The sequence below is a fragment of the Cynara cardunculus genome (assembly GCF_001531365.2).
Source record: "Cynara cardunculus var. scolymus isolate 2C chromosome LG 11, CcrdV1, whole genome shotgun sequence".
Classification (NCBI taxonomy): domain Eukaryota; kingdom Viridiplantae; phylum Streptophyta; class Magnoliopsida; order Asterales; family Asteraceae; genus Cynara; species Cynara cardunculus.
The window spans coordinates 12451926-12477319 of record NC_037538.1 but is presented as its reverse complement, the minus strand read 5'-3'; the positions used below and the strand labels follow the sequence as shown (position 1 = coordinate 12477319).

At 31.9% G+C, this 25394-nt stretch overlaps 2 protein-coding genes and 1 long non-coding RNA gene across 5 annotated transcripts; 2 read left to right on the top strand and 1 right to left on the bottom strand.

Moving 5' to 3' along the window:
* Positions 1–5746: 5746 nt before the first annotated feature.
* On the bottom strand, positions 5747–10541 carry LOC112520763 (ubiquitin-conjugating enzyme E2 10). 2 transcript variants are annotated; one of them, XM_025129301.1, is made up of 6 exons: positions 10480–10541; positions 10231–10322; positions 9321–9387; positions 7672–7799; positions 6839–6943; positions 5747–6107 (listed from the first exon to the last, which is right to left on the bottom strand). In XM_025129301.1, exons 3-6 carry the CDS (start codon positions 9358–9360, stop codon positions 5964–5966), a joined length of 417 nt encoding a protein of 138 aa, XP_024985069.1. In that variant the 5' UTR covers positions 9361–9387; positions 10231–10322; positions 10480–10541; the 3' UTR covers positions 5747–5963. The 2 variants fall into 2 exon arrangements, with proteins under 2 accessions (XP_024985069.1, XP_024985068.1); XM_025129300.1 differs by lacking the exon at positions 9321–9387 and having other exon boundaries at positions 10480–10537.
* A 6187-nt stretch (positions 10542–16728) lies between these two features.
* Positions 16729–19914, top strand: LOC112521191 (V-type proton ATPase subunit E-like). 2 transcript variants are annotated; one of them, XM_025129903.1, is made up of 6 exons: positions 16729–16983; positions 17407–17507; positions 18260–18428; positions 18863–19056; positions 19233–19332; positions 19640–19914. In XM_025129903.1, the coding sequence occupies exons 1-6, from the start codon at positions 16882–16884 to the stop codon at positions 19673–19675; spliced, it is 702 nt and encodes a 233-aa protein (XP_024985671.1). In that variant the 5' UTR covers positions 16729–16881; the 3' UTR covers positions 19676–19914. The 2 variants fall into 2 exon arrangements, with proteins under 2 accessions (XP_024985671.1, XP_024985672.1); XM_025129904.1 differs by lacking the exon at positions 17407–17507 and having other exon boundaries at positions 16740–16983.
* Positions 19915–24794: 4880 nt separating this feature from the next.
* Positions 24795–25129, top strand: LOC112520738. Its single transcript, XR_003070072.1, has 3 exons — positions 24795–24847; positions 24922–24997; positions 25072–25129. It is a non-coding gene; the product is annotated as an uncharacterized LOC112520738 (long non-coding RNA).
* Positions 25130–25394: the final 265 nt, after the last annotated feature.

The window sequence follows — 25394 nt, the reverse complement described above, 5'->3', positions numbered from 1 at the left end:
CTTATTTTTTTGTTTTTTAATTGCAATTTGCATGAAGGGTTTGCTTAAACATTGTGAAATACAAGCCAAATTTTGTATTAAGGCCAAGAGCTTACTTTTCAAGCATATATATATATATATATATATATATATATATATATATATATATATATATATATTTGTGTGTGTGTATGTATGATATAAGATTTTGGAACTATATTGATATTCTTTGAATTAGGGGTGCTTATGGGTTAGGTTGATCGGGTTGAAAACATTTGAATAACTCAACCTAATGCTTGCGGTTTGAAAAAATTTAACCCAACCCAACCCGTACGGGTTGGTCGGGTTGATACTTTGGTACATTAAAATATTCTTCTAACCTAGAATATGTTATTTCTTTACTCATAATTTCTTTTTCATCATCAACCATTTGATACAACTTATTCATATTTCTTACGTATATCACATTCAGTTAATTTTCTCAATTTACATATATGTTCACAGTTATTGAACATATATACGAATGAGTTATATAAAGATGTGAATAAATTGAAGAAATATGTGTATATGAAGAGCATACATGATAGTGTAATTGTCTAATGTACATATTAATAAAAATTCAACAATCATATTAAATCCAAGAAATAAAAGAAGATCGGGTTCATCGGGTTGAGTTGAGTTTAATAATAGTAACCCATTATGAACCCAATACCTACGGTTTGACAATTTTACAACTCGATTAGACATCTGTTGTTTCGGGTTGAGTTATTTCGTGTTGGGTTGGGTTGGGTTGGATTGATCGGGTTGGTCGGGTTTTTGAGCACCCCTCATGGAATCATACATCTGAGTATTACACAAATAAAACTGATAACTATTGAAATAGAATTTTGTAAATGCAAAACAAAGCTGACCTTAAAATCAAAACCTGATATATGTCCTCGGATATATTTTAGACCAGAAATCTTTGAAATGGAATGATGACTGTATAATGGAAATCACTCTCTTTGTAATGATTTCTTTGACTGTTGTTTTTATAACCCAACATATTTTTTAAACAACCAAATCCCCTCAAAAAAGCAAGAGCAAATAGTGAAAACAAGAAGCATAAACGAACAAAATCTAAGCTCGTTACAAAACTGAGTGAGCTAGAAGAACTACTTTTAAAGCTAATGAAATAAACTTAGAACCTTTGGTATGCAGACTGGTTGAGACGGAACGGGACAGGACAAAAATAGTCTCATGTTTGGTGTGTCATGGGACAAAAATAAAATGAGACAACATGGGACAAAAATAAGATTGGGTGGGACTATTCTTGAGTTTTATGTTCCACCAAAAAATATAGAACAACATGGGACTAAATTTAAGATTACAATATTGTCCTTATTGATTGATATCAAAAATAAAAACCTAATTTAATTACGTCCTCTTTCTTCTCTTCCACAACCTCCATTCTCGATTCCAGCCTCCATTCATGAAATGTTAAACTTTTGACGATGGCGTGACAAATGTTATTTACAATTGTTGTGTTTAAACTTTTTAAATTATGTGCGTATTTAAAGTTTATGGTATGATAAATGTTATTTACATATGGTCTTGGAATGTTAAAAAAAATATTGATATCATAGATTAAATAATTTAAATATATTTTTGGTTGATTTGTTATCATTTTCAATCATTATATGATATAAAATAACATTGAACAACATATTAGTTTAACAGTCTTGTCATGGCCTGTCATATTCGTACCAAACATAGGACAGACAATTTGTCATGTTCTGTCATGTCTCGTCCCGTCATGTTCTGTCTCATCCAGTCTGCGTACCAAACATTACCTAATGTTTGTAATTTTCAAAGGAGATCATCCTTAAACTTCAAAACTCGAATGTCATCCCGCATATTTGTAAATTTCAACGGTTTTGGTCCCTTTGTCTAACAGTCGTAAACTTTCTCGATCAAGTCCAATTGAATATTTAAATAATTTTCACTCCTTTCATTACAATAAAATAAGAAAACATATATTTTTTTTTATTTTAAATTGCAAAATCAGAATAAAAGATGGCGGTTATCTTTTTTTTTTTTCTCTTACAGTTAAAAATAAAAATATAATATATTTTTTTATTTTTAAAAATTAAAAAGTAATTAAAATATTCCCCATTTATCTAAAGTTAACAAAAAAAATCAACGATTATTAAATACATTGAAAATTGTTAAACATAAAAGACTAAGGAGTCGTTTACCAAACACTTACTCGGTAAGTGTTTATCGGTAAAATTTAATATTATTATTTTCTTATCGGGTAAGATTTTGGTCCACCAAAACGATATCGTATGCAACAATTTACTCGATAAACGTTTACCATGGTAAGGATCGTTGCCCTCACTTACCGGGTAAACCTCTTGGTTCTTGTCACGCTTTTACCAAGTAAGATTCATGGTCTTTATCATATCAATCCGGTGAGGTAGTGTGACTTTTAGTAAACGCTTACCCAAATAAGCATTTGGTAAACAGCCCATAAATCCGAAATTTTAAAATATGGGAGCAATATATGTTGAAAATTGGAAATATTAAATACCAAAATCTCTTCTTTTTTTTAATTAAACAAAGTTGATGATTTTTTTATTAACATCATTTGCATATATAATTACCTATTTCTTCAATTTCCATAGATTAGATTTAAAAAATTCAACACAAAATCATAACTAGCATTTTATTTAATTTAAAAAAAAAAGTAAATTTTATTTAATTTTAAAAAAAAAAGTAAATTTTATTTAATTTAAAAAAAAAGTAAATTTTATTTAATTATATTTTATACCAATTTGGGGAAATGGTTTGATGATGGGTCCGACAGCAAATAAAACGGTGGTTAACCGATTTGAGTTGGAAGGCAGATTTAGGATAAGATGAAGGTAGTGTGTGTCTTCTCTGCTGAAATTGAATATTCAATTCTAATTAAATTGGATTTCATATTAAAGAGTCTTTGGTCTAGCATAGTCTCGTTCTTGATATTTTATAGGCCTTGGATGAATGTAAAAACGTGGCTTGCTGCAAGAAACAAGGTTTTTTGCAACGGCTTTTGTTGTTGCCAAAAGTCAATTTATTATCAGAAAGAGTATATAACAACATGTTATCGTTATAACTTGTAGCGAAAACATGTTACGTAACGATAACATGTTATCGTTAAAATACACATTGTCAAAGTTCACTTTTCTTGTAGTGATCCTTAGTAAGTATGAAAAAAAAATTCCAATAAATGTTTTTCATTAGTAGAAAATTGAGTACAAGAAAATGCTAATAATTTACTGAGGAAAGAAATATTATTTATTATTATTATAGATATATGTATTTTTATATTTTTTACATTTTCTTGTTTTGATTTTGTTCTCGTTTAATCATAAGGGAATGTTTGGTTGATTTTTCATTAAGTCTATGGATAAAACTGTCTATGTATATTAATCTGTTTGTACAGATTGGAAAGTTTTTTTTACATGATTTTTTCATGGATAGAAGGAGTGTATTTTTAATTTCGGAGTGAAAGGCTTGAAAAAAGTGTGGTTTTCTACCTAAAGCTTCTCTTGAAAGCTTACTTAGGGCCGTTTACAAAACGTTTATCCAGGTATGTGCTTGCCGGCAAAATTCAATATTATCACTTACTTGTCGGGTAAGATTTTAATCCATCAAAATGGTATCAAATGCAACAATTTACCCGGTAAACACTAACCGTGATAAGAGTTATCGTCCTCTCACTTGCCGGGTAAGACTTTCAGTACTTGTTTTTGCTCTTACCGGAAAAGATTCTTGATACTTACCATATTCGTTCGATAAGGTAATGTTACTTGATAAACGTTTACACGGATAAACAGCCACTTAATAAACTAATTTTTATATTATTAAATCACTAACAAACTATCATATATAATTGATCGAATAAAATACGAATATATTTAAACTTATTAAGCTGTTATCGTAAATGATGTATGCAAGGAAATGTAAGAATTTATAAACGAAGGAAGTTGATTTAAGGTTGGGGACGACATTGAAGTGACGGTCAAGCAGATATGTGTGGCATTCGGTCACCGGCGCTGATCATGGTTTACACCCTCACGTGACTGACATGCGTGCAGTAGGCAACCACGTGACACTCATGTGTCATCCCCATCTCTTTGGCCCTTGTGCTTGGAAATTGTTAAAATTCCATATTAATAATTACTCAAAAATAATATCTTTTTGAAATTTCTTTTTGAAAGGTTGGATTATAATTTCATTAAAGAAAAAGCAGAATATTTTTATTACAAAATTAAAAAGTAAAAGAGTTAAAATAGAAAAAGACAAGGATTGCGTTGCCCCATGAACAAAGTATTAACCAGAGAAGATGCGCTCCCCATCCTCATATTTATACATAGACTCAAACTTCTATAACCCAAATAATATTCATATCTAAATGTGGATTAATATTAATGGGATGCATTAGACCAATTCTCTTTTAAAGTATAATTCATAAGTTGACATGAGATTATAAGTAATCAAGGGTGAAGATCTTTTCTTACGCTTCTCACGTTAATTTTTTTCTCACACAATCATTCGTGTGTGTGTGTATAGTAAAATATACATGTGCTATGTCGTAATGACCAATAGTGAACAGGGTACAATCGGAAAAGATTAGGTGTTCTTATCATACACCGATTTTAGTTTCCGAGAATCTCTCCATCATTTTGAAACTAAAATCAATCACATTTTACTTGTTCGCTTATAAACGGTTTATTAGTTCACCAATGAACACATATATGATAAGTAACAAAAATTGGTAGTTATAAAAATTGTTCTTAACAAACCTTTGACCGATTATTTATGTATTAATGTCTCTAGTTCACACACGAACATCATATGAAATGGGTTCACTGATAAACATCATGTGAACTGGATTTACTAATGAACATATTATTCAAAACATCATAATCGAATAAATTATTTGAATCAATATGTTAAATGGTATTGTGTTCATTTTGATTATCCATCATTCAAATTAAATTGAACATATAATCATTGAGAATCTTGAAAAGAATGATGAAATTATCATCCCTAAAAATAAAAATTATTTTTTGTAGCATCCCATTTAATCTAGTGGAGTAACTTACTATGTACCCTTAATCACTGACTCCAACATTTGAAGTAATCATGACTAAAGAATGATTTTGATTGATCCAACGAATTCACAAAGTTAACCCCATCTTTTCAGTTAACAAAAGATCTTCCCTCTGTATATGTAAATGTATATATAAGGAGTTGCAAATACAAATCATTGAATTCTTACAAACCAATCTTAACCATCTATATAGTCTAATGAATATTGGGTTCCATAAATACTTCAATTGTTTCTTAATCTAAGGGGTCGTTTATCTAAATACTTACCGGTAAGCGTTTACCAGTAAAATTCAATACTATTACTTACCTTATGTAACAAAACTTTAATCCATTGAAACGACATTGTATGTAAAAATCTACCCGGTAAGCGCTAACTAGGTAAAAGATGTCGCCTTCACTTACTGAGTAAGACTTTTGGTCATTGACTTCGTTCTTACCGGGTAAGATTATTGGTCTTTATCATAGTCATCCGGTAAGGTAATGTGACTTGGTAAGCTTACCCGGGTAAGCGTTTGGTAAACAGCCCCTAAAGCAATGATCATAATAAATGAACTTTATCGTCTTCTATAATTATCTCAATTGTTTCCTAAGATGAGCGATAATCATGGTTTGTATGTGCATCTTAAACTGAAAACTGAAAATGAAGATTAAGATTAAATATCTTAGCAAAGCAAGCAAATATTAGCATACAAAAATAAAAGCAAGACGTTTTTGACACCTTCAAGGAAGTCTATCTTACAATAGACGCATGCACGCATAAAATTCCACACATTTTTGTTTTGTTTGTTTTTCAAAATAAGAGAAAACAAAAGCCCTTCCTTATCTGGGTTTGGGTGCAGCCCAGCTTAACCCATGGCGTACTTCTGGGTCCAGCTCCGTGCAGTCGTCTCATACTTGTTCCTGTCGGTCTTGTACATGTGAGCAATCTCCGGGACTAGAGGGTCATCTGGGTTCGGATCCGTCAACAGAGAGCAGATCGACAACAATACCTGATCCATTATTTACCCCCCAAAACCCACATTATTTCGCCAATTTATCACGATATTGCTTTGGATTATCCAAAATTTACCTTTATTTAACAACTAGATTAATAGTCAAAACATTTCTCCTTAACCATGATAAGGCAATTGGAGTACTAAATTTGGAGCTACCCACATGATTCTTGATTTCAGCATCTTTTACCTCTTTAAGATGGTCCAACTTCATTACCACAATACTTTTAAATAGCACTCAGGCGTTTCTTTCTTTGAGAAATAAAAGTTGTAACACTCCATCCGAACCAAAATAAGTTTTTGCTTTCAAAAGTAAGTGCTCCCTCTATTATTAAGGTTGGATTCAGGTGAGAAGGGAAGTTATGTTGAGAAGCGTAAGAATAGATCTCCAACCTTGGATCAGAGCTAATTGAATGTCAGCACTAAAAGATGTGCACCAAGATGTACCAGATCAATTCCCTTCTAAAGCGCAATTCATGAGTGAGCATGAGATTAAAAGTGATCCAAAGGTTCGGATCTCTTCTTACGCCTTTCACCATAACTTTTTCTCACGATCCTTTGCCTAATTATGAAGGGTAAATTTGTTTTTTTATACATTTCTACATTGTGTTGTCTTTTCTTTAGATTGTGGATATTTATTTTGGAACAGATGGGAGAATTTTTTAGTGTGCTAAAGTACTAAATGACTTAAAAAACATTTTTACAACATATGGGAGTAGAATGTTAACCTTGGAAATGGTAAGAGCTGGGCTCCATTGTTCCTTCAAGATATCAAGGCAAATGCTGCCATTGCTGTTGATGTTTGGATGGAAAACCTTTGTCCTGAAAGCTACCTATAAACACATGTTAATCAAAATGAAAAACTAGGAGAATCCTTCATTCTTTAAAGAAAGGATGCTGAATATCAGTTTGATAATATGCAGATAAACAATATGTTTCACTTCCATCAAGGCTATATGCTTAGTTAAACACATATGTGTCCAAGAGTCTGATGATTGTCCAGAACTCTAGTTTATTGTAATATGTGCTCAAATGCAAGCAAAACACGAAAACAGGGAAATGTGTAGCACTTTTACGGGTTGCTGCACAGAACAGCTCAAATTGTAAATGCTCCAATACGATCACTAAAGATATTTGAAGATTTATTTTTCGTACATCTTGTGTTACTTCGCCAACTACCTTGGGACAGTAAGGGATGTATATCTCCTTTGTCACTTCCAATTTAGATTTTATTTGTTACACTGAAAATAAGGCAAAGTCACAGCTTAAAATCACACATCCAGGCATACCATTCCTAGCATAATCTTCTTGAAAGTAAAAAAATATTGTTTTGCTAATGATGGTAGCATATCAGAATACAAAAGACGAGTTCTTGGGATATTAGTATCCCCTCTACCAATTGAAGCATGGTACTTTCTGAGAGAAAAGTTCATATTGACGGTGAAGTAAAAGAGTTAGCACATGAAATGATTCACGTAATATAGTTCTTTCCAGAAAATGATTCAAATATGTAAACATAAGCATCACCACGGTTCCTCAGATGACTGCAGTTGATAGGTACCTTAGGTGGCTTAAATGGATAATCTGGAGGGAAATGAATGGTAACTAGAAACACTCCACCCGCATAAGGACTGTCGGGAGGACCCATAATTGTAGCTTGCCAGTGAAACATGTCTTCTGCCACTGGGCCTAAGATCAGAGTCACAAAACCCAGATAAAACATATGAAGAATTGATGCCACTCACATTCTCTAAAATTGAATACCAGCAGATGTGCAGAAATGCATGTATCCATGTCCTATTATATTCTATTGAGTCCACAGTGTCATACATGTATGCGTCTACTACACACAACACACTGCAACATATACATAGATAAATAATACAAGAAAATATGAAGGCACCATAGACAAATTTCCAGTACTATATTTAGTATGGTTGCCAATAAAAATACACTATTATGAATTATCTTCTTCTATAGTTGTGTAACATAAGAATTACCCTGAAATCTATCTGCCCCATATAAACTAGAACTGGGATAGGTCGCTTATCAAACAATGTGGTCCTTGTTAAATTTGCAAAAAAAAAGAAGTTAAATTATGTCATTGCTTACAGGCCTTTTACTTTGTTATGTTTGATTAATTTTCATTTTGATATATTCACATAAACAGTTTTGAGATATTCAAACACATGTCTTGGTACTCAATTTACTACCTAAACTTGCGGTTTTGCACATAGAAAGTTTTTCCACAAAGATAACGAAAAAAGACGACTTGAAGTGGAAAGAGTAGCACATCATAAAGCCAATTACTACAGGCGCATAGCTTTAGCTTCCTGATAGAAATGTTTTTCCCTGCTGAAAATTGATGACATTGAATAGACAACCTTTATTTGGTAGAATTACCTACCTCAAAAAAATCTCAAGATTCTGAACTTTGAAGACAAACTTACCTCTCTTACAAAAGGGATGTTCGTGGGTAAAGCCAGCAAGCAGGGTCACTGCTCAAAGCCTCAACTTGAGACTGATAACCCAGGGACATAATGCATAACTAGATATGACAAATAACCATACATCTAGTACTGTGACACAAGAAAGATCCAAGCACAACGCAGTTCACCTGAATTTAATTTGCAACTAGTTACTTGACAATATTAAAATCAGACCTCTATTGCTTTTAACATGCAATACACATGGTAAAAGGAGAAGAATACGTTAAAAGAAATTCAATTTGTGATCATGTGGATGTCAGTGCAGAATGCAGACAATGGAGTAGCATCTATGGACGATCTACAATTAGTCTGTTGCATGTGATGTTTCACACTAGCAGTTACAATAGTTTGTTTTTTAATATAATTTTACATGTTCTAAATAAATCTTTAAACCCGCTGCACTTGCAGTATGCAGCATTCCTCCCCAATAAATATTTATACAAATGAAGTTATTGTGTGCCCGACTTCTTCACCTATAGTTGGACTTAAGTAAAATTCTCATCTCTTTTTCTTAGTATTTTGTTGTTGACCTTTTTGGATTATGCTACTAGGCACTAGCTACAAGTATCAACTTACCTATTACTTAAGAGAAATCTAGGGAAGAAAAAAAGATTATATGGGCAAAAGGGCAAGGAATTAGCCATTTAGGGCAGTATAGCTCTATCCATTTTAGTTGTTTGGTGCATCTAGAGCCTTCAACAGCTGTGGGTGGAACTCTCACCAAAGCAAAGTTGATTACAAGGGTACAATATGATGCACATCTGGAGGAACTCGGCACAATTAGTCACCTGAAAAAGCAAACCAAAAGGATTTCATAGATGTCACCACTCAATTGGAGATTAGCACACTCTTACTGCAGTAGCTCTAATAGAAGGCAGATGCAATGGTACATGGTAGTATGGTACCATTATCAACCTCAAACTGTACCATAAGATGGATAAGCTACAATAAATGATATGAATGCAGCACAACTTCCTTAAAGTCCTTCGTCTCAAAGTAAGCATCCTCGATTGAATTCACACACTAATGGGAGCTAATGCTTGGATGGAAGCATCAACAATCTCTATTGTGTTCTCCTATAAAGTATAAAGTTTCCATATTTTCCCTTTCCAGGAAAGAGCAACAATGGGACATGCCAAAATTGAAAGGACTGCCCACCTTGATTGGAGCCATAAATTCTATTGAACACAATTTCACAAAAATCTATAGTTATCCCCATAGCTGTGTCCTCATAGATGTGCCACAAAACGCAACAAGGATCTGCTGTAGAAACTTAAACACCTAGAACACCAAGGTTACCTTATTTCTTTAGGATTCACGTGTCAATACCTTGGTGTTGCACCATCGTCCTTATCAAAAGTTTTCATCTCATTTCCCTATACAACAAAATCGTTCATGAACCCTAATTGAGCATTTTCATTTAAAGATCAAATCATCTTGCTTGCAACTTGGACATGAAAATATCTTAGCCTTTTTAGTTAATTTTTCACCAACAATTAGCCATGTCACAGTCAATCCTAACTTTAGCCCTTTAACCTAATTAGAAAACAAATTTAAACAAAGAAAACACGAGATCAAGATAAAAAAACTTTCAGAAAACAGGATCTAACAGATCGACGATAATACCATACCTGCGCTGCAAGAGGTAGGAGGATCTTTCTGAAGATCCTTGAGTTCTTTCAAGATCCGCTTCGAAGCCATCCCGTACCACCACCAGGAGATCCTAAACTTTCCGTAAACACAAACCCTAACTCAAATTAAAACTCGCAAACAACACAATTGAAAACATAATAGCTATCATATATACAAAAATTCCATGAAAATTTGAAAGTTTTAACAGATAATTTTGAGAGAGAAGGAGAAAAGGGGGGGCAATTTACCTCGAAGATCCTCGCCTCTGATTATTAGAGTCTTGTGTTTCTTTCTTCTGAAAAACCGGAGGAAGCTATGGTGTCTGGAGAAACGTCTTTTATATACATATATTCTCTCTCTTCCATCGGCTCTCTATTGGTCCGCATACCCTCATCTTTTAGATTCTTCACGTTTTGGTCCTCAAGTTTTAAGAATATTTACTTTTGGCTCCTTTTAAGATCTTACTTTTTGGGTGTGGTAATGTCATTGTTACATATTTGGTCCCTGTAATTGTAGCTACTATCCATTATCCGTCCTAATCATAGTTTTGATCATTGTGATTATCATGATTACTTTTTTGGTCCCTGCAGTTTAGAGATGGAATTTTTGGGTACCCGATCCTAATGGGACAGGGTTTCCTCGATTTGACGGTTAACGAGGAGAGAACCGGAATTTATTTTTATACCCGAAACGATGACGTGACGGGTCAGTGATGGCATTATTCGCCCCTAATTCGACTTCGAATAAATTTTTTTATTTGTTTTAATATATGTATATAGTGTATGTATATAAATAAATATATATATGTATACATTTATTTTTAAATGACAAATATATTTGTTCTTCAATGTTAGTAATTAATGTAGTGACTGTTCATTGTAATTTTAATTTTATAATACATTGTTTTTTACTAAACGGATACGTAACACGTTCCCTGAACCCGTCAATAATTAGTTGGGGACGAGGGCTTGAATGGGGTTCGGGGTCTTGACGAGGGATGCATTACCCATCCCTATTGTAGTTGTCACCGATTATTAACTTTAGTCCTTACTTTAAGCTGGTTACAACTTTGATCATACTTGTTAATTTGTTTCACTTTTGATCTTAACTTTTGTTAAAAATCTATTGACTAAGAGACCAAACAGATGCCTCCTAGGCGAAGAGGAGGGCTTAGGATCGCTTTTACCAGGGGGGATGAGGGCGAACAAATATAAACCCTTGCATTGAGATAATCCATTGAAGAGGAGGGTAGATGACCTTTGGTCTTTTATTATTTCTTTAATTTCAATTACAAAATTAAATACATATAATATTATTATATTATAATATATATATATATATATATATAGAGAGAGAGAGAGAGAGGGGTTGGTTATTATACAACCCTTAACATTTGTGCAACCAATACAACCTAATTTCAACCGTCCATTTCATTTGATTAATATGTGATTTCATAGAAGATTGATTGTTTACTAATATAAAGTGTTGATCATAATTAATGAACCATATTCAACTTCCATAAATATTCAAATCATAATAAATGAACTCTCATCATTTCCATAAATATTTTAATTTATTGGGTTGCATTGGTTGTACAAATGGACATGGTTGCATTTGAAGTATACCTTATATATATATATATATATATATATAGAGAGAGAGAGAGAGAGAGTGAGAGAGAGAGATGTGAGTTATTATACAACCCTTTATATTTGTACAACCAATACAACTCAATCTCAACCGTCCATTTAATTTGATGAATATCTAATTTCATAAAAGTTTTGATTATTTCATAATATAAAGTATTGATCATAATTAATAAATTTTATTCATCTTCCATAAATATTCAAATCATAATAAATAAACTCTCATCATTTATATAAATATCTCAATTAATTGGGTTGCATTGGTTGTACAAATGGACATGGTTGCATTTGAAATATACCCCATATATATATAGGGGCACGTTCAAATGAAAATCACTCAATTCTTAGAAACCGTGTAAACTAATTTTGACAAATAGGAAAATTCTATTTTTTTCTAATTAAATTTAATTATTAAGGGTATTTTGGTCATTTGCATTGTTTTCTATTAAATATGAAAGTTATTAATAATTATTAATTAAGACAACATAATAAAGAAATTTTTATAAATGGTAACATTTAAATATTTAATTAAATTATAATATAAAAAATTTGATCTTGTTATATAGTGTGTCGATTGAATCTTGTCAAGAATCAGGAAAATCGCAAGGTATTGGAGCAATGAATCCATGAAATCAGTATTAAAATAAAAAAAATGTTCATGAAAACGATTTCATACATGGTAAAATTATGAAATTGTTTCATAACACAGGGTCAGGAAATGTTTAAGATGCATGACTGTAAATTCTGATGAAGTTTAAGCTAAAGAAATAACAAATGAATCAGTTTCATGTTCAATTGAACAAGTTTCAATCAGGATTACAATTGAAAAAAATTTGTAAAGAACAATATACTCCTTGTGAAACAGTTTCAGAAGTAACAGTTTCATAAATAATATATTACTTTGTGAAGTAACAATTACATTTAACCTGTGAAACAGTTTCATGTGATGCGGTTTAATGTGAAACAGTTTCATATTAAAATCAGTATTAATTGAACAATGAAATCAGTATTAAAATAAAAAAATGTTCATGAAAACGGTTTCATATATGGTGAAATTGGTGCATGGAGTAATTGAACAATGGGTATTTAAAAGGTTTCATGGTGAAACCGGTTTCATACGGGATCGGTGACGACGTATATCCGGCCATTCCTCCCGCCGATTGCGTTCTTTTCGAACCCAATCGCACAATTGGCTAGCCTTTGATGATTAGAGGCCCAGTTGGAGTCACACCTCCAGATGTCGTCGATTGGGTTGCCGGTGCCGCAGGAGAGATAACCCAAGTTTCTCCGGGAGGAATTATTAATATTGGCGTTGACTTCATGGACGATGGAATCAGTGTTTTGATGATGAGATGGGGAAGAAGTAGCATTAATGGTGAGAAGAGAAAGTGAAGAAATTAGGAAGAGGATCATCAATGGCGGAAAAGTGGTTGCAAGGAATGGATGATGAAGAATGGACTATTCATGTAAATGATCAATTAAGAGGATGGAGAAGATGTATTTGTGTTTACTATTTTGCCCTTCTCCCCATTATAAAATAAAATTTTTAATTTTTTTTTTAATTTCCTTAAATAACCTTGATTAATCTTAACCATTGATCAAGAAAATGGATGAGTGAGATTGGTTTACACGGTTTATACAAATGGAGGCGGTTTTCATTTGATTGCTTCTCTATATATTTATATATATATATATATATATATATATATATATATATATACTATAAGGGTACTCACGTAATGCAACGAGATACATCTTGTTTTTAATATTTTATTTCATTCTTTATCTCAGTCGATATTATAGTATGGTCTTATGTGATTTTGAAAATGCAATGATGTTTTTATTTTTGAATAAAATATAAATTTGAAAATATCATAAAAAAATGACAAAAATATATCGATATTAGTATCAAATTAACTATTTAAAATTCATATGTTTTGTATAATTTTTAATTCAATTTTTTATTATAATTTAATTTAGGTTCAATAATGAAATAATTTATATTTAGTTTAATAATATAATTTTTTTATAAATATAATAATTAATTATTTTCTTAGAACTTGATAATTATTCTAATTATATTTTAATTTTTTGATATTTTAAAATGAGATGTTTATCCTCTATTTGATTATATTTATCCGCAGTTAGTTACACGAATTCAAACATGAAGCTTTGATAAGTTGTACTTATGGATAATTTACTTGTAATCTTGAATTTTAAGTAATATGCATCAATATACAGTATTTCATGCATAAAAAATGGTTTTTAAAAGTTTTTGTCAAATGCTTTATAATATAGTATAGATATATATATGTTAATATGTAAATATGAAATAGAGTAGACTTCACATATGTACCCTACTGTTTGTCAATTTCAACGGATATCGTCCCTAAATTTCGAAAACTCGGATTTGATCACTTACGTTTGTCATTTTGTAACAGTTTTGATCCCTCCTCCTGACGCCGGTTGAAAATTTTCGTTAAGTCCAATTTAACGAGGAGTATTTTAGATTTTCCATATAATACTTCTTGATTAAAATTAAAAAACACATTATACTGGTCTGAGAGGATGATCAACCATACTGGGACTGAAACACGGGCCCATAACTTCAGTAGAAGGATGCCTCCTCACAAAGGGGGTCACATATTATAAATTTTGAAAACATATACAAAAAACAAGAAATAGAAAAACTAACCCATATCAAGATTCATAACCACCACCATCCACCTTCATCTTCTTCGGCCAAACTCTTTGTCTGATCATCATCACCGGCCACATAACACACACTCATACACACCCAAAACTCAAAACAAACCCAAATCGCTCCAATCACATAATGTTTGAAAAAAGGGAAGTTCCAATGGGGGCCCGAACAAGATGAGAGATTTACCTTAATCAAGGAAAGCTTAGTACCGCACCCGTCCTAGCCTTGTCCGACTTTGACAAGATTTTTGAAGTAGAGTTGCGACGCAAGCGACATTAGGGTTGGTGCAGTCCCATCCCAAGAAAGAAGATCGGTCGCCTTTTCTAATGAAAGCGAGGCTCGACAAATGTGGAGCATGTACAACTAAGAATCTTACGCGGTGGTTTAAGCATTACGATAGTGGAAGCATTACTTGGTTCAAAAGGAGTTCTTCTTATTCACTGATCATCAAACTCTAAAATTCATCAACAACCAAAAAAATGATCAACAAAATGCACGATTATTGGGTATGTTTTCTGCAGAAATTTCCTTTTGTGATCAAACACAAATCCGACACTCTCAGCAAAGTGGTTGATGCACTTACTCGAAGGGCCACTTTACTCGTTACCTCGTCACATGAAATTGTTGGTTTCGAGATCTTGAAAGAACTCTACGAGGAAGATAATGACTTTAACGCGTGTTCTCAAAACTTTTTTTACAAAATAAAGGAAAGGGAAGGAAAATTATGATAAGTTCCTTCCAAAACTTTCCTCCCAAATGTGGGAGGAAAGTGAAGGAAGGAAGAGAACACGATGTAAAAACATATGGAGGAGGTGTAACAATGCACCTTTAATGACGACTTCTATGTCCGAGATGATTACCTTTCTAAAGGCAACCAATTATGCATTCCCGATTTCTCCTTGCGAGAGAAACTAGTTAGAGACCTACACGGAGGTGGGTTGAGTGGGCATCTTTGTTAATGTCATTTTTTTAGTTTTTAACTTCTAATTTTAGATCTATCATGTTTCTGAATCTTTTTTGCAATAAATGACTTGAACACATGACCTCACATATGAAAAACAATGAACTAACCAACAAAGCATTTTGTGAAAAATATTTCTATATTTGTTTCTTATGGTCAAATGGTGCCACCATTTGATTTTTTTTTTTTTGGGTTCATTCCTAAGACAAGATGAACTAACCCCATGAGTTGTCATATAGACATCTCAACCTCCCATCATATACCAACCATTCATTGTCACATCCCCATTCCCATCCCTAACGAGGAAATGAAGATTTTTTTCTTGTTTATGAAACCTACTTTAAATCAAACATATGAGAGAACATACATGTTTAAATCTCACATGTTTTAAATAAACCTAAAATCAAAAGCAATTTAATTTAATACAAAAATTCACATCATATAATAAGTAATAATCTGAAACCAAAATAATTTCAATTAAATCCAAAAAAACTTCATGTCACACGTACCAAAACTTATCAAGTAATATAAAACCATAATGAGTAATATCCAAAATATATGGAGTAATCGTATTTTAACTTGACATCCAAAATATTATATACTAAAACAATTTTAGATTCTAAATATAGTTAAAAAAATATGAAACTATGAATTACCAATTTAGTTGAAATAAATAATATATAATTTATATATATATATATATATATATATATATATAACGAGTATGAGAAGGGTAGGGAATGCGTTACCCGTCCCATCCCCATCCATGGTTTGAAACAAACGGAGATTTCCATCTCCGGTTTAGCGGGGAATCCCTGTCCCTGATCGGGATGGGTGTATCGGGTTCCCCGACGTCCCTTGCCTATATTGAAACAAACTTTCTCAATTTTTAAAAATTTCTAAAATAACGTAGTTGTTACAAATATTTTAATAATTTATTTAAAAACAATTATCAAATATTTTACTATTAGCAAAAATAATAATAAAGGTTATTATTAAAAAAACTTTGTCTCAATGGTATATGAGTCTTTGACTTCTTATAAGATAAAGAGTTCAAATTTTATAAAAAATTGAAGAGGATGTGTGAGTTTTTTTTTTTAAATATTGTACATAAATATTATATATTTTAAAAATAATAATAAAAAAGCTTATTTGTAATTTATATTGGAAGAAATGTAGCCAAAGTTATGGTATCTTGATGTGACTTCGAGATGAACGAAGCTTTTGCGTGTATTTTAATGATATTACTGTAATCTCCCCCAAAATCATTGAACCACTGATCCAAAAATCTCTTACGGAAGATCAAGCAATCGATTTTCCCCCAAATTCAGGCCGAAAGATGAACGATGTCGATGTGTCAAACCAGATTCAACAGATGGTCAGATTCATCCGTCAAGAAGCGGAAGAAAAAGCCAACGAGATCTCCGTATCCGCCGAAGAAGTAAGTCACTTCAATCAAATCAAGTCAATTTGTCTACTTCAATTCGAATTTGCATTTTGTAGCGAACATTTAGGTTTATTTGTATTTCTTGGTTGATTATTGTAGAAGTTTAACAATTAGCAGTTGCAATCTGTAAGTCAAATGCCATATGAAGTCAAGTACGTATTTCCTATCCAGTATGATTTGTAGTTGAAGAAACTAGGGTTACTCTATATTCTTTAACAACGTGAACAAAGTACTGATTTTATCTGTTTTCTGGTAATTGTTGTAGGAATTTAGCATAGGAAAGCCGCGATTGTAAATCGAATTAAATCAAATGAAGTAAATTTACGCAATTCAGTTGCATGTAATTTTTATTTATCAAAATCAGAGTTCGCTCCGCTGTATATCGACTTTATCTGTTTTTTCCTGTTATTTCTCTAGGAATTTAACATTGAGAAGTTGCAATTAGTGGGGGCTGAGAAAAAGAAAATCCGACAGGAGTATGAGCGCAAACAGAAACAAGTTGAAGTTCGAAAGAAAATGTAAATTTTTCTTAAGATCGTGCTTTGTTTGTTCGTTTTCTATATGTATATGAATGGCATAACCGTATGTTTGTTGATTAGTTCAGTCACGCATGTTCTTTGCTTTGGGTTGAAATGATATGATTTTTGTTAATTAAGAGCTAATCAATTAAGACTATCAGTTGGATAATTTGTTAAAAGTGGTTCTTCAGATGATACATGCTCTAGGTGATGCTCATTAGAACCTGGTTTAGGGGTGTATTACCATTTTCCTATTAGTTTTATTGCGACGGTTGATAGGTAAATATGTTTATTTGGGTCAAGCACTATCAACTAATGCCTTGATTTTTGTAACTGTCAAGGGGTTATCATCTTCAAAGAGCAGCTATGGTTTAAATGCATGTGAAGTACAGAAACTCTATAAGGAATGAGTAGTCACTTGGACTCCTCCATTGACATGCAGACAAAATTGTGCTGATAATAATGTCCTGATGTTTTTTTTAAGTACATAATATTATATACGGCATATAGAACAAATAAACTCATACACACCCTCCTCACTTTGGTGAGGTTTGAACCCTTGACCTCCTAGGAGGCCAAAGACTCACATACCGCTGGGCCAAAGGCCCTTTGGTATGTACTGATGTTATAGGACATATTATGTGCAGAAAGGGACTAATTAATCTGTTGAAGTTCTTTGAACACTTCATACTGTAATTGACAATTTAAACATCTAGCAAGACTCTGATTCTTTCTCGTAATGCTTGTTGCAGTGAGTATTCTATGCAGCTCAATGCTTCGCGGATCAAAGTTCTTCAAGCTCAGGATGACTTGGTTACCTCCATGAGAGAGGCAGCATCAAAGGATCTATTAAATGTGAGCCATCACAAGTTTCAACACCAGCATAACTACAAAGAACTGTTGAAAGCTCTCATTGTCCAGGTACTAATCAAACTTTCTTGAATTTTATTTAAAAATTACACCATCTTATTAAAGCACACTATATCATCCAGTGATAAACACTTGAGAAAATGATCAAATAATGTGAAGTATGCTGCCTGTTCTTATATTAAAAAACACGGAGAAGGATCCTGAATGATTTCAAGTGATGAAAAAACCTGGTCATCTTTTCAATGTTATATGACTGGAAGAATGTAAAACATGATGCGCCATTGAGTATGGTGTTTGTCTGTGGTTGTCACCTCACTCAATACAACTGTTAGTGCGATAACAGCTATGGCAACCAGTTTTCTCGTCTCACAACTGTTAGGTGCACTGCTAATGTGGCTGGTAGTGTGCCACTGTTTAACCATGACATCTTTTGCAAGAGAGGATAATCACTATTGGAACATTTGGCCAATAACCATGCGTTTCAGGGTTTACTCAGACTGAAAGAATCATCTGTGCTGATGCGGTGTCGGGAAGATGATATACATACAGTGGAATCTGTTCTGCACTTAGCTAAGGAGGAGTATGCAGGAAAAGCACATGTTCATCCACCTGAGATCATTATCGACCACATCAACCTTCCATCTGCTCCTTCCCCTGATGATCCTCATGCTCTTTCCTGGTACGCTTTCTTTTATGTGTGTATGTATGTCCTGTGCACATGTTCATGTATAGAAAGTAGATACACACAGTTCAATATGCACACGTTTCTTATTTTATGCACTTGTGTTATCTTATCTATGGGGAGCACTAGATATGCCAAGAACTAATCTCTTCTAGTATATTTTGGAATTTCAGCTCCGGAGGTGTAGTTTTGGCTTCTCGTGATGGTAAGATTGTGTTTGAAAACACACTTGATGCTAGATTGGATGTTATATTCCGTGGGAAACTTCCGGAGGTACTTAATATTAGATTGCCCCTTCAACCCCACCGTTTTTGTTACCGTAGTAGTTATTTTTCCCATATTTACACAGATTTTAGATTTAGAATTCATAGAAGTCAAATGTGAACTCAAATTCGGATATAATAAATGAGTTATGACGATGACATTAGAAGCAGTACCATAATTTGTTGTTGAAGATATACATATAAGTAAAATATAAAAGCATAATTGGCATATATCATTATCGTAAGACAAACAAACAATATTGTTACCATCAAATTCAATCGACTTTAAGATTACATTTCTGATTCCCTCTGTGCAGATTCGCAAACTGTTGTTTAGCCAGGTTGCTGCTTAGCAGGTACACAATATGTTGTATCTATTTATTTTTCTGGCTGTTGGTCGGAGTAATTCATGTATTTTCGGGTCATTTTGTGTTATTGTATCTGCTTAGTAAACCTTATTTTCTATTTTAAGCCATAGTGAAAGACAAAGCTTTCATTTGTTTGCATAATATCAGTATCCCAGGTGTAGCTGCTGTTTTATATGCATACATTCTTTGAAGGATTTGTTACATGTGTGTTACCCTTTTCAATCTTTCAACTTGCATTTGGTGAAATGGAATGCTAAAATTTGGTGAAATTGATGCATCCTTTTGAATCTTTCAACTTGTATGCTTATATGAACTTAAAAGGATGCGTTTTGGTATGCATATAAGATAGAACATGATAAAACAACTATTCAACATTTGAGAAGACAAAATTGGACATGAACATATAAGATGACCAATATACCCCCATTGAGTTATTTATATATTTTGATTAATTATGTAATTTATTAAATTATAATAAAATAAATATTTTTAAAACAAAATATATCACTGAAAGTTTTCGTCAAGACGATTAAAATGAAATTAAAATTAAAAGTTAATGTAGTTTCCAGTTTTTATTTTATACCTTTTTCATATATTTTTATTATTATTATAATTTAATAAATTATGTAAATTAATTAAAATATAAAAACCGTATATAAATAATATTTAGAGGACAATAAAGTGAAAGTTTAAATAACATAAAACACAATAAATAAAATTTAAAAAATAAATAAATATGTAAAGAGAAGCATATTTGATGTTTTAAAAGAGAATTATGTTTTATTTTGAGAATATATTGGTAAAACATAAGCATGTTCTACTTTGTTCCATGAGTGGGGGTACAACATGTTTGTTCCACATTAAAGTCTTACCAAATATGAAACAATGATTCATGATCTATCATGTCTAATGTACAAAACACACCCTAATAAAACTGTGAACTTGGTGCATTCATGAGGTCAAGCCTTATTGGTCGCCAATTTGCAGCCTTCGAAATACACAAAAAGACATTTTTGGGTGTATCCAACACTTTTGATCTTGCTAGTCTTGTAATCATGCAAGTCGCAATTTTTATATGAATCAGATGTATATTCTCGGTTCGAATGAGAGATGTGCAAAGATGCCATATTCTTTGATACCTACTTTTATAATTTCGGTGGCAATTTTGACCATACGAGTTACTTTGGTGCTAATTATTAACTTTTGGTAGTATCGTATCGAGTCTCTAAACTTGATTGGTACATTGTACTAAAAATTGCATACTATGGTAAAATTGTCGTATCGATTTATTTAATTTAATTATATATTAATTAATAGTAAAACATATTTTTTGATTTTTAAGTTTTAAAGTAAAATTATTTTCATTTAACATTACCATTTCGTCCATTCTTCTTACTCAAATCTCAATTAAGGAGTTGCTTACTCAAATGTTTATTCGTAAGGGTTTATCAGTAAAAGTCAACCACTCTCACTTACTTTTTCGAAGTAAGATTCTAATTTATTAAAATGACATTTTATGCTATGATTTATCCGGTAAGTGTTAATCGGGTAAGAGTCGTCACCTCTACTTACTAGGAAGACTCTTGGTCCTTGTCATAGTTGTTCTCGAGTAAGATTCTTGGTCCTTATGATGTACATGCGGTAAGGTAAAGAGACCCGGTAAGCACAAATTGCCATCGTTGTTTCCTCTCCTTAAATGCCTCCGTCCCTTTTAACAACTCACTTTAAAGTTGGTATAAAACCAATACTAACATGTATTACTTTTTGTCTTTTTAATGTATTGAATATGTAAACATTGTAACTTTTTAACTTTTTTGGTTAAGTATTTGAATGTTTGTAAGTTTAATTTCTTGCAATAAAAAACCAGTAAATATGACATATATTACTTGGAAACTCAAAATTGAACAAAATGACAAGCTTTCATATGTTTAACTTGAAGTTGATACAAAATCAGTACTAATATATAACAAAAAAAAAACTATATTAAATATAGTTAGTTGGTACATGATATAAGATTTGACGTATGAATTAGTATGAGGAATAAAACTTTGTACCATTCCTAAGTCCACTCCTATTTACTCTATATTTCCACAACACATTTTTAACATGCTTATATGGTATATTATCATTTATTGTCTTTTAAGTTTTGCTTTCACTACATTAAAAAAACACGACGTGACTAAAGGGTTTTTGGCCTATCAGTATCGTAGCCTATGGCCTCCTAAAAAGTCAGGGGTTCAAATCTCATCAAAGATTAGAAATGTGTGTGAGTTTATTTGTTGCATTTACCGTATATTAAAATTATATACTTAAAAGAAACACACACACCCACAAATGTGAAATCGAAATATTAAACTTGAGATCTTTGATGCACAACTTATTATTTCATGCATTAAAACCGAAAACACCTTCAGAAATTGCTTTAATATTCTACATGATTTGTGTTATATGAACATGAAATTCTATTGAAATTTCTTGATTCTGCATCTGTTTTGTTATGGTCGTTTGAATTATTTTCTTCCAGCTTTGGTTTTTGTATGCTAATGGTGGTTGTTTTTCTTAGGCTTTGTTTTGTTTTCCTCGTGGGTTTTGAGGTATTTTCTTTTTATTACAGAGCCCTCTAGATGCCTTCTTTGTAATCCCTTCTTTAAAATTATCTAGAATGTATCTATACTATATTATAAAGCATTTGACAAAAAACTCTTAAAAACCATTTTTTATGCACGAAGTACTGTTTATTGATGCATATTACTTAAAATTCAAGATTACAAGTAATTGTTCATAAGTACAACTTATTAAAGCTCTATTTTTGAATTCGTGTAACTAACTGCGGATAAACATAATCAAATAGATGATAAATATCTCATTTTAAAATATAAAAAAAATCTAAAATATAATCAGGATAATTATTGAGTTCTACCAGAATACTTAATTATTATCTTTATAAAAAATATATTATTAAACCTAAGTCAAATTAAATTAAATTATAATAAAAATTTTGAATTAAAAAAATATATCAACAAGAACTTTTAAATAGTTAATTTGATACTAATATTGATATGTTTTTTGCAAATTTTATATGATATTTTCAAATTTATATTTTATTCAAAAACAAAACATTATCGTTTTATCAAAACCATATAAAGTCGTATTATATCAACATGAATAAAAAATAAAACGAAACATTGAAATTGAAATGTGTCTCGATGCATTGCACGAATACCCTTGTAGTTTTAATTAAATACAATCGTCATTGATAATCTATGACTTTGCTTGTTAGCTAAAACCCTAGACTAGATGATCAAATTTCTGGTCTAGAAGAGGCATGTCATTAAATCAAACCGTATAATAATTTAATTAAAATTTATCATAAACGACTAAAACCACAATAAAATAAAATAAATCATTAAACTAAAATTAATTCAAAATATCATGAAAATCTTTGTAACAAATAAACTATTTTAATAGTCAAATATTACAATTTAAATTAAATAACAAAAAACACCAATATTATGTATATAGTATTCATTTATTTTTTTAATATTTAAAAATCAGTAAAATAAATAAAAAGATCATTGAAGTTTTATTCATATAAATATATTTTTATGATTGTATTAATATGTGCTTTTAATAACCATTTCCAAAAGCTTCAAGTTTCATTGGAGAAATGTGAAAAAAACCCCTTTTTTTTTAATGTTTTTAGAAATAAAAATTTGAATGAAAAAAGTCCAAAACTTGTGATTTAAATTCTTTAGATAATTTTTTAAATAAATTATTGAATTTTTTATTATTGGTTAAATATATAATTATAACCTATAAATTAATTAATGTAGTAAAATTCTGAAAAAATGTCCGAAAAATCTAATAGATTTTTATATTTTGAAGGATTAATTAAATCGATGAAATGCATTATTTATCTCTTGATATATCAAAATATAAATAGCAAAATATAATGATACGTAAATGTTTGGTTGCTGAATACCGTTAGACTAAATACCCTTTGATAATATAATGAAGATTGGGGAAAATGGTATCGATACTATAATTGTAACACCTGAAATTTTTTAGATCTTTCGTTTTTATTTATTTATTATCTTTGGGATCCTCCTTAAGAAAAAAAAATTAAAATAAAAAGAAATGTATTAAAAGATAAAAATAAGTAGGGGAGTAGCTCCAKCMTTTCATCCTTCCCAATGACCTTTTGTACCTTGGTAAGGTTCCCTTTTCTTATATTTGGGTCCTTACCTGTTGTTTTAAAGGAAAGTAGGAAGGGGGTAAGTAGAGGAGGGGAGATGGAAGAGTTACCTGCAAGAGATCATATTTTTCCCCTCAAGCATGCTAAGTTGTTGCCTCTTGGAGTAGGATCAACCCTACTGTTTGGTCCTATTTGCAGCCATCTGTTAGTTCAAGAAGTGGATTTCTCCTAAATCCCACTAGGTGAGTTCATACTATATGGTCATCTTATCTATACTACATATATAACCATTTACACCATTATCTTAATTACAAACAACAAAGCATAATGTACTATCATTTTATGCATAAAATTCAAAAAACTCTTAAAGACAAATTATAAAGCATAATGTACAACTTATTAATGCACTGAATTTAACCCCTCTACCATCACCACCAAATTTCAAATTTGAAATTTGAAATTTGGAATGATGCTTTATGCTTTATGCTTTATCAGACTATTCCCTCAGACACTCTCATCCCTTCTCAATACAGTCTCTCTCTATCCATTATTAAATCAAAATCCCTTTGAAGCCTTTATCCTTTGGTGAACAATTCGAATCCCTTTGAAGCTTTTGGTATGGTTTCTCTCTCTCTCTCTCTCTCTCTCTGTATATTGCTTATGTTTATGATTGCTTATGTTTGGATTGCTTTTGGTACGGTTTCCGATTGATCCGATAGGTTTTATTTTCCGATTCAGAGATTCGGAGATTTATCGGAGGTCGTCGCCATTGTTGCCAAATAAACATCCCTTTGAAGCTTTTGGTACGGTTTCTCTCTCTCTGTGTATATTGCTTATGTTTGGATTGCTTTTGGTACGGTTTCCGATTGATCCGGTAGGTTTTATTTTCCGATTCGGAGATTTGGAGATTTATCGGAGGTCGTCGCCACTGTTGCCAAATAAACATCCCTTTGAAGCTTTTGGTACGGTTTCTCTCTCTGTGTATATTGCTTATGTCTGTGATTGCTTTTGGTACGGTTTCCGATTGATCCGGTAGGTTTTATTTTCCGATTCGGAGATTTATCGGAGGTCGTCGCCACTGTTGCCAAATAAACATCCATTTGAAGCTTTTGGTACGGTTTCTCTCTCTCTCTAATATTGCTTTTGTTTGGATTGCTTTTGGTACGGTTTTCGATTGATCCGGTAGGTTTTATTTTCCGATTCGGAGATTTATCCGAGGTCGTCGCCACTGTTGCCAAATAAACATCCCTTTGAAGCTTTTGGTACAGTTTCTCTCTCTCTGTGTATATTGCTTATGTTTGTGATTGCTTATGTTTGGATTGCTTTTGGTACGGATTCCGATTGATSCGGTAGGTTTTATTTTCCGATTCGGAKATTTAACGGAGGTCGTCGCCACTTTTGCCAAATAAACATCGCTTTGAAGCTTTTTGTCGGATTCCAGATTTGCAGGTTCAAATTGCTGCTACTTCTTCTTCTTGATAGGTGGGGTGGGTGGGGTGCGTGGGTAGA